The following is a 10,188-nucleotide window of genomic DNA, read 5'->3' as shown; positions in this document are numbered from 1 at the left end:
AAGCTGGAAGCATCATACTTCATAATTTCAAACTATATTAAAATGCTATAGTTATTAAAACAGTATGGTACTAGCATGAAAACAGATACATAGACCAATGGAAGAGAATAAAGAGCACAGAAATAAACCCATGCGTATATGGTCAACTAATCTTTGACAATGGCACCAAGAACAACAATGTTGGTAAAACTGGATGGCCACATCTACAGGAATGAAACTGGACCCGTATCTTACACCACACACAAAAATTAGCTCAAAATGGATAAATACTTAAATGTAAGACCTATAACTGTAAAACTCCTAGAAAAGGAAAAACTACTTGATATTGGTCTTGGCAATTACTTTAGGGGGGTATGACACCAAAAGCAAAATAAACAAGTGGGACTACATCAAACTAAAAAGCTTCTGCACAGAAAAGGAAGCCATCAGCAAAATGAAAATGTAACTTAGGGAATGGGAGAAAATATTTACAAACTATCTGATAAGGGGTAATACCTAAAATATATAAGCAACTCATAAGCTCAATAGCTAAATAAACAAACAAAATATGATTTAAAAATGGACAAAGGACCTGAGTAGACAGTTTTCCAAAGAATATACAAATGCCTAACAGGTATATAAAAATATGCTCAACATCACTAATCATCAGGGAAATGCAAACCAAAAACCACAAGGATATATCACCTCATACCTGTTAGAATGGTTATTATCAAAAAGACAAGAGATAACAAATGTTGAAGAGGATGTGGAGAAAAGGGACCCCTCTACATTGTTGATAAGAATGTAAATTGGTACATACATTATGAAAAACAATATGGATTTCCTCAAATAATTAAAAACAGAACTACATATGGTCTAGCAACCCCACTTCTGGGTATATATCCAAAGGAAATGAAACCACTACCTCAAAGTGATATCTGTCCTCCCTTATTCATTGTTATCATTATTCACAATGGCCAAGACATGGAAACAACCTAAGTGTCTACTGATGGATGAATGGATAAAGAAGATCTAATACATACATACATACAATGGAATATTATTCAGCCATAAAAAAGAAGGAAACTGCCATCATGACAACATGGATGACAACATAACTTTTTTATTAAGTGAAATAAGCCAGACAGAGAAGCACAAATAGTATATGGTATCACTTACATGTGGAATAAAAAAAAAAAATTCAAACACATAGAAACAGAGTGGTGGCTGCCAGGAGTTGGGGGCAGGGGAAGCATGGGGAGATGTTGGTCAAAGGTACAAACTTTCAGTTATAAGATGAATAAGTTCTAAGGAGTGAATGTACAGCATGGTGACTGTAGTTAATAATACTATATTGTATACTTGAAATTGGTAAGAAAGTAGATCTTAAGCATTCTCACCACAAAAAAGGAGAAACTATGTGAAAAGGTAACATGAGAAGTGACAGAGGTATTAATTAACTTGATTATGGTAATTATTTCATAATGTATACCTGTATGAAGTCATCATGTTGTACACTTTAAATACATACAATTTTGTCAATTATACCTCAATAAAGTTGAGGGGAAAAACAAGGAGAAATCTTCATGGCCTTAGATATGGCATAGGTTTCTTAAATATGACACTAAAAGCACAGGTAACAGAAAAATAAATAGATAAGTAGGACTTCATCAAAATTTTAAAATTCTATGTATCAAAGGACACTATCAAGATAGTGAAAATCCACAGAATAGGAGGATATATTTGCAAATCATATATCTGATAAGGGTCTATTATCCAGAATGCATAAAGAACTTTCAAAATCCAGAGGCATCTGGCTAGCTCAGTCCAAAGAGCATGCGTGTGACTCGTGACCTCGGGATCATAGTCCAAGCCCCACACTTGGTGTAGAGATTACTTAAATAAATAATACTTAAAAGAAATATCTTTGGGGTGGCTCAGTCAGTTAAGCGTCCGATTCTCAATCTCAGCTCAGGTCTTGATCTCAGGGTTGTGAGTTCAAGTCCCACATTGGGCTCCACACTAAGCATCAAGCCTACTTTAAAAAAAAAAAAAAAAAAAAAAGAACTCTTACAATCCAAAAATCAAATGCACATTTTAGGAAGCAACAGTCCTCAGCCTGTGGAAGAATGGGGAGAATATGGAACCTAAAATGCAGTGAAGAGGCAATCATAGTGTTCCAGGAGAGACACAGTGAAGCCTGGACCAAAACAATGGCCAAAGGTAGAAAAAGGGCTGGACAGATTCAACTGATATTGAGGAGATAGACTCAGGAGGCTTGGGATCCGATGGGCTGTGTGAAGTTTTCGTTTCCGCATACTAGTGAGGCAGCCTTTCAGGAAGGAAAAGGAGGGAGATCCCTATTCTTGCATGGACAGAGTGGCTGGGGATGGAGGAAGTGAAAGTGTCTGCCTGCATAAATAGGCAGCAGACCAGTCCTAGCTGACACACGGACCCCCAACTTGCAGCTGTCCACCTCGCCTACCGCTCTGGCCTCACACTCACCTTCTACCACAGCCATGGCTCAGTCATTGGCTCTGAGCCTCCTTGTCCTGGTCCTGGCCTTCTGCATCCCCTGGACCCAAGGTATCAAAGAGGGAGTTGCCTAGGATGGGGAGAAGGGGAGGCACGGGTGGGAGCCTACCAGGAGCCCCAGCTCCCTGTAAACCCCACCCTGCAGGCAGTGATGGAGGAGCGCAGGATTGTTGCCTCAAGTACAGCCTAAGGAAGATTCCCGCCCAGGTTGTCCGCAGCTACCGGAAGCAGGAGCCAAGCAGGGGCTGCCCCATCTCAGCTATCCTGTGAGTGGGTGCAAGAAGGTGGGTGCAGCTGAGTGGGGAGGGCATGGCGGGCAAAACTAGGACAGGCTTGCTAATGCCCAACCCCCAGGTTCTCACCTCGGAAGCGCTCTCAGCCAGAGCTATGCGCAGACCCTAAAGAGACCTGGGTGCAGCAGCTGATGCAACGTCTGGACAAGCCACCAGCCCCACGGAAACAAGGCCAGGGCTGTAAGAGGGACAAAGGAGCCCCCAAGTCTGGCAAGAAGGGAAAGGGCTCCAAAGGCTGTAAGAGGTGAGGAAGCTAGAGGGACAGTGGGAGGGAAGTGAAGGGGAGCCCTGATCAGCCCCTCAAACCCCTCTTCTGCCCTCCCAGGACTGAACAGCCACAGACCCCAAAAGGGTCATAGCCCAGTGACCAGCCTGGAGCCCAGGAGGCCCCCACCAGCCTCACTGGGGCTTGGAGCCCCAATCCAAGGAGCAAGAAGTGGGCTAGGAGAGGGGGTAGACTCAGGGGCCGCAGAGCAGCCACCTCATGCTGGCCTTGCCTCACCCCTTCTCCTGCTTCAACCATCCCATCTGTATACCCAGCCCTACCCTGCATGGCTACGTTGCCCACACCAGGCCAGACCCAGAAAGGCAGAGGAGGGAGAGTCTCCCAGGAAGTATGAGAGGAGGCAGCAGGACTGTCCCCTCTGAGAAAAGGTCACCCAGGATACTGGACCTGACCCTACTCCCACTGCACCCTACTGCTTTCTTGTAAATACAATTTATACCTAACAATAAAAACCTGTTCCAGCCTCCCACCCAAGTATCTGTTCCTGTGTGTTTGCGTCAATGGGGAAGCCAGTGTCACTACAGGGTGGGGTCACACACTCTGGTCCCAGCCAAGAACTTGACCTGGAAAATTCTATTTTCTCACCTATCCCAAGAGTTTTCTTGCCTCCCAGTTACCCTGGCAGTAAAGGGATCTGGGCTGCTCCCGGTCTCTGAGAAATCCCTGTCAGTGAGAGATGGTGGACCAAGAGCACACATCGCCAAAAGCTCTGCAGGCCTCTGAGACCCTGAAGAGGGCCCTTCCCTGGTTATGTCCAGCATGCTATCACTTCAGGAGTGACCTCCAGATCTTTTCCTAGCTCTGCCTGGGACTGCCACCACTTTCCCTGGGGTCCTCTGAATACAAAGGTCCAAGGACTTCTTTGGGAGGGTCCCCAGAAGGGAGAATGGAACCTGGGCCTGCCTGTAACACAGGCAAACACAAGTTCTACTAAAACCTACCCTATGCACAGTTCCGGCCCTGGGACCCCTTCAGAGCCCCCATCCCTTCCCAAATACCCACACACTCCTGCCCTCATCAGTGAAGCTGGGTCTCTCTTTGTTTAATGGAGCTGTGTGCTTCTCTATTCCTATCTGGGCTTCTTGACTCCCTAAGCTCCCTCCCAGGTGGGAAAGCCTTCTCTCCTTCCCTTTCTTCCCTAGGGTACTTTAGCCCCTTTAACCTCTGAGACCAAGGACTAAGTCTCCTGTGGCAGGTATTTAGAACCCCAGAATTCAAATGCAAATCAGTGTCCTCTCTAAGAAGACTCTGGCCGGGCTCTTCTCTACCTCTTCCTCCCCAGAGCAGAGATCCCCTCATTGCCTCTTTTATCCCCATATATAGGGAGAGGGAAAACCATTGGGGAGCCAGGCCATGTGGGAAAGAAGGGAATAGATCCTGGGTGAGGGGCGAGAAGCTAGAGGTGACTGCCCCACCACCTTTTCCTTCCGTGAGAGCCTGAGCACACCACATCATTTACTACTTATCATAAAGTCATTAAAGTAAGTGCTGTCTGGTCCTCCTGCAACGGGCGAAGATGGGGGCTCTTCCTACCTATCCTCGTGCAGCAGGTGTGATCTTAGTCTGAAAATTCAGATATATAAGAATTACTGCATTTGTGTGTGTGTGTGTGTGTGTGTGTGTGTGTGTGTGTGTGTGTGTTTTAATTATTTTTGAGAGAACATGACCAGGGGAGGGGCAGAGAGAGATGGAGACAGAGGATCCGAAGCAGGCTCTGCGTAGTCAGAACCGCAGTGTGGGGCTCGAACCCACAAATCATGAGATCATGACCTGAGCTGAAGTCGGACACTCAACCAACTGAGCCACCCAGGTGCCACAAGAATTATTGCATTTTAAAATGTTCTTTCAATGAACTTAATCCTACTCCAAGCCCCTGCACTGGAGTGCTAATGAGGAATTCAACATCAGGAAGTCTGGAGATCCCACTTGCCAAGGGCTGTGCAAAGGTCATAGAAACATCAAGGCACAGAAGAGGCTTCCTATCTGCTCCCCACACCATCCCATCACTGGACATCAGTCTTACCAGTAAATGCTAAGGCCCTTGTGGTACTAGCAGGTATGACTCTTCAGGTGCTGGCTTCTCAAACTCTTAGCTCTGTGCCACATTAGAGACACGGGAACTCAGCTATAAAAGCCTCTGGGCTTGAACCTGGCTTCCCATGACATCCCCACAGAGCCATTCACTCAGATGCTGACACTTGCTTCAACACAGCCAGGGATTACAGCCCATTGCTGGACGTGCACACCAATTCCCTCCCAGTCAGAAAGACCTTTCTTCAAAATCCTTCCTCTCCCCAGTCCCTCCGGGCATAATCTCTTCCCAGGTGTGCTTCCGACTTTTACAAAAGCAGAAGGGCCTTTGACATCAGGATGCCTCTATTCTTAGCCATGCCAAAACTCGAGGTTGCTCCGGAGTGAAAGGAAACACATAAGCAGAACTTCATATTTCGCTAAATTATCCTGCTAAATATCTATGCCTCATCTGTGCCTCAAACCCTGCCCTGAGCAGGCATGCAATATATTCCTTATTCCATCAGAAAACGAGTGGCCACTCTCCTTATCTGCCTTCATCTTTGACGTTATCTTGTTCTTTCTTTTTTCTTAAGATGCATAATTTAAAAAAAAAATTAAGTAATAGTCATGGCTTTTCAAAATATAAAAAAACTTTTGAAAACCATTTCCTACAAATTTTTTAAATGTTTTTATTCATTTTTGAGAGAGAGAGAATGAGCAGAGGCAGGGCAGAGAGGTGGGGGTGGACAGAGGATTCAAAGCGGGCTCTGAGCTGATAGCAGTGGGCCCAATGCAGGGCTCAAACTCTTGAACCACAAGATCATGACCTGAGCTGAAGTCAGATGCTCAACGGACTGAGCCACCCAGGTGCCCCACTTCCTGCAAATTTTAACTCTTAAGCTACTTCTTCTAGGAGTTAGTGCCATACATCTAAATACTTTGTTCACACTTCTGTTTCTCGGTTTATCTATTTAAACGTTGCCAATTGGCTTCCTATTATAAAAAATGGGGAATTAACTCTTACCAACCCTCCTCTTCTGTCACCCTGTCCTCTAAATATAGTCATACCACTATATTTAGGTCATGATCAGAGTTTACATTATTATCACCATGTAATTGTTCACTGCATAGCACAGTAGTGTACTTGGCTTACTTTTCCTTTGCCACTTGCCTTTTGGGGTTTTTTCTAAGTTCTAATTTCTTTTCCATTTTTAAAACACCTCTATCTTGTCACTATCATAAACTCAATACTTTTCAATGTTTCATCATATGAGATGAATGAAAGACCCAATGTTTAAAATATATGTAATAGAGGAAACTATAGATACGTGTGTTTATAACCTTTAGATAGAAAGAGCTTAAGATGTAAAACCAAAACCAAACCAAGACAAAAAGATTAAAACCATAAAACACAAACCATAAAGGAAAAGATCAACAGCATTAAATTCAAAGACTAGTAGGAGTTCAGGGTAAAGATGGCAAATTAAACACATGCATTTATTTGTACTTCTTCTTGAGCCCCAACTAAAACTACAGTAAATGTTTTTGGTGTGTGTATGTGTGTAAAGGACAGAAATGGGAGAGGAGATGAAGGTAAATTTCCAAAAGACTGCTGCTTAGACAAGGAAATATTTCCATAAAAACAAGTACAAAGCATACAATAAAATTATAAATTTGAAGGACTTCCAATGCCTTGCTCATGCATATGTAAAAATAAATATTTTACTGAATAGTAGTATACCTGTGTTCAATAGGGAGACAATGGCTTCTACTAGGAATGTAAAAGAAGAAAAAAAATTCTAAAGAGCAAACATCCCCCAAATTTACAAAATCATCATCCCCTCAATCATGAAAAGCCACTGTAATCCCTGGAATCCAGAGTTTTCCTTTAACACTAAAGCACTAAAACATTTCATTGCTTTAAAACTGGGTCTATTGCGGGGCACCTGGGAGGCTCAGTCAGTTAAGTGTCCAACTTCAGCTCAGGTCATGATCTCCCAGTTCATGAGTTCAAGCCCTACATCGGGCTCTGTGCTGACAGCTCAGAGCCTGGAGCCTGCTTTGGACTGTGTGTCTCCCTCTTTCTCTGCCCCTGCCCTGCTCACACTCTGTCTCTGTCTCTCAAAAAGTGAATAAACGTTAAAAATATATATATATTTTTTAAATGGGTCTATTGCTTTAAAACTTTCTGCTAACAATAAGTCATCCTCAGGACCATTCAGAAAATTACTAATACCATGTTTTTAAATGATCTTGTCACTATCTCTCCCATGAAATAACACACACACTTATGAAATGATGGGCCAGCTCCTTCTTGTCAGAGTTGCCTGGGAATTAGAAGCCTCCCATTTCCCCTGGCCCTCCTTTCTTTAAGGACCACTTTGATACAAATGTTAAGGGGTTTGGGGGCGCCTGGGTGGTTCAGTCGTTTGAGCGGCTGACTTCGGCTCAGGTCATGATCTCGCGGTCAGTGAGTTCGAGCCCCGCGTTGGGCTCTGTGCTGACCGCTCAGAGCCTGGAGCCCGTTTCAGATTCTGTGTCTCCCTCTCTCTGACCCTCCCCCGTTCATGCTCTGTCTCTCTGTCTCAAAAATAAATAAACGTTAAAAAAAAATTCAAATGTAAGGGGTTTGTATCCCATATCCTTAACCCTGTCCAGAGCTAGTGAGACCTCCTAAAAACATCTTAAGCTCAGTAATATGAACCTGAAACTAATTCCAAACTAAGCAATCAGATTTCTCAACCACACCTCCCACAATACTTGGGCCATACTCTGGCTAGCCACTATTTCATTCTTTCCTCATCAACCCAAGCCTTTAGAGGGTCATGATCACCAATGACAGAGCCTTTCTTTTGATATATTCCTTTCAAAAATTAAAAATGGAACAATATAGAGCTACCAGCACAGCACCACTAACACACTTGGCATCTGTACCTTGCATTAGGGCACAGGAAGGTCAGAGGGACTGGGCCCACACTTACTATTTATGAAACTCAAAATTAATTTGTTTCCTGGCTTTAAGCATTTACCTGTGAAAACGCCTTCAGCTTCACTGGCCTCTTTTGTGAAGTTCTTTCTCTTTCCCACATCCAGGTGCTATTTTTCCTTGTATTTTGGGTCAAAATGATGCTGTGTTGTTTTATGAAATTCATCAATGCTTCTATCCTTTGGCATCAGTCTTGACCAATGAGCTACCATTTTCATAAACGCTTAAGTTGCCAAGTGTCTTTTTCTAACACCTATATTTTTAATTCTTCTATTGGTGTTTACAGTTCCACCTGCAGAGAATGTATTAGCTATGAAAAGAAGCTGAAGACTTTGTTTTCTTCAGGACATCCCTTTCTCGGTGGTGACAAACCAAAACACCCCAGGGAAACTCTGATGCCATGTTCTTGAAGACTTTCGCTTTAGAGCTATGGAACTGTGGTCATAATAAATTTCAATCTAATATTAAGAGAACGAAACTCCACTATTGACCACCTGGGCAGCCAGAGCCAATTTCGGTTCAGAATCCACGCCGTCACTGCCACCACCACTCCCACCCTGTGAAACTCCACTTGACTGTGACAACTGCGTTGCCCCGTTCCGCCACCAGGAGGCAGCATCGTCACCGCGGTCCTCGGTCGGCTACATGCAAACAGCAGGTTTGTGGGTTGAATTTTGTTTTCATTTCCTTTATCTTTCTGGGACCAGAAAGATTTTTTTTTTTTATTACTTGTCCTCAAATGTGTCTCATGATAGGCCAGAGGTCTGGCGCTTTCCTGTGTCCAATGACGAATAGTATAAATTCCTTTTCCGCTCATATCCATGTTAAAGGCCTTCATCCTCTGGCGCCGAGCCTCACGCCGGCACAATTAGGCTCTCAATAAACCTTCACTGAACAAAGAAACCCTTTTTTAGGGTTAGCACCGTAATTATGCGGTGTAAGGAATCAATCGGGTGCAGGTTATTCTGTGAAGGAAGTGCCAGAGGTGATGTGAACTTCCTTTAGCCTTTAAGGCAAACATTATTTCGTCTTCTACGTTAGTGCCTTGGACTCAGGGTATGTTGGAGTGGGAGTGAGGGAGATAAATATTTGTAGACAAACACAGGCCTTCGCCCGCCCACGCGTCTCTGCCAGCAAGCTGTGTACAGACGAGTTCGGGGGCCTGAGTGGCGGGGATTTGGGGGGAGGGCCGTTGTTCTAAACCTGGGGTAATGGCCACCCGGGGGGGCATCTGAGGCCCACGCTGGCCCCAGGCCCCCGGGGGTGTGGTCCCACTTACAGTCCAAGTCTCCCCTCCGCGTATCCGGCCCGTTGTCCGGGACCTCCGGCTTCGGGGGCCCACGGGTGCCTGGAGCAAGGAGAGCACCAGAAGTCGGCCCCGGCCCAGGAACTTTGGGCCCAACGCCCTTCCCGGACTCTCTGAGGAGCCCCCTGGGTCAGGGCCTCCCCGCCTCCCCGCCCCCGCCCCTGCTATAATACCCCTAGCCAACCACAGCTTCCCTACACCTCTCCTCCAGAGCCCCGCCCCACTCGAGAGCCTCCCTTCCCAGGCTGGGGCGCCCTCTGCAGGCCTGGGAGAGGAGACACACAGCCACATACACCACTAACTGCGCGAGGTAGGCGTGGGGAGGCCCACACACAGGATGGGCACCTCAGGTACACACATACATACACACACACACACAGACACACACACACACGACAAGCACATCAGTCAAGCACAGCTCCAGGGACACAGCTTGGGATACACACATTCATTCATTCAACAAACACTAAGCATCTAGTCGAGGTCCTCTCCCCACAATCATTAACTCCCCTACCATGGACTTGGTTGACTTCCCAGGCACAGCTGCTCCCTTCCCTGTCCCAACAGCTATGACCCACTATCCAAGGTCTGTGATTCCTGAGGTGTGGATATGGTCAAACCAGGAAGCATGAAGTCCGTGTGGGCTCCTTGGAGGAGTGTGGGTATAGGCTGGAAAAAGCTGCCCTGAGCTGTAAGATTTGTCCAGGGCTCACACAAAAGCAACCTGGCTGGGAAGTGGGTGAACTAGGTGAAGCATGTAGCCCACTTAGAGTTCTGTGTATGTGATCAG

The 10,188-nt window shown here is 45.4% G+C and overlaps 1 protein-coding gene across 1 annotated transcript; it reads left to right on the top strand.

The window, feature by feature from the left end:
• Positions 1-2,174: 2,174 nt before the first annotated feature.
• Positions 2,175-3,598, top strand: CCL21 (C-C motif chemokine ligand 21). The gene is made up of 4 exons (XM_047065839.1): positions 2,175-2,565; positions 2,660-2,780; positions 2,869-3,051; positions 3,133-3,598. The coding sequence occupies exons 1-4, from the start codon at positions 2,499-2,501 to the stop codon at positions 3,164-3,166; spliced, it is 405 nt and encodes a 134-aa protein (XP_046921795.1). The 5' UTR covers positions 2,175-2,498; the 3' UTR covers positions 3,167-3,598.
• Positions 3,599-10,188: the final 6,590 nt, after the last annotated feature.

Source organism: Lynx rufus, unplaced genomic scaffold (genome assembly GCF_022079265.1).
Source record: "Lynx rufus isolate CCGP_SWC_20201006 ecotype Redwood Valley unplaced genomic scaffold, mLynRuf1.p SCAF_10, whole genome shotgun sequence".
Classification (NCBI taxonomy): Eukaryota; Metazoa; Chordata; class Mammalia; order Carnivora; family Felidae; genus Lynx; species Lynx rufus.
This window is presented reverse-complemented; position numbering and strand designations above follow the sequence as displayed.

What these genes read in the sequence shown, in the direction of transcription:
- CCL21 (XM_047065839.1), top strand. Translation starts at nt 2,499, where the DNA reads ATGGCTCAGTCATTGGCTCTGAGCCTCCTTGTCCTGGTCCTGGCCTTC. An exon ending in TGCCCCATCTCAGCTATCCT is followed by an intron (nt 2,781 to 2,868) that starts GTGAGTGGGTGC and finishes CCCAACCCCCAG; the next exon opens with GTTCTCACCTCGGAAGCGCT. An exon ending in GGCTCCAAAGGCTGTAAGAG is followed by an intron (nt 3,052 to 3,132) that starts GTGAGGAAGCTA and finishes CTGCCCTCCCAG; the next exon opens with GACTGAACAGCCACAGACCC.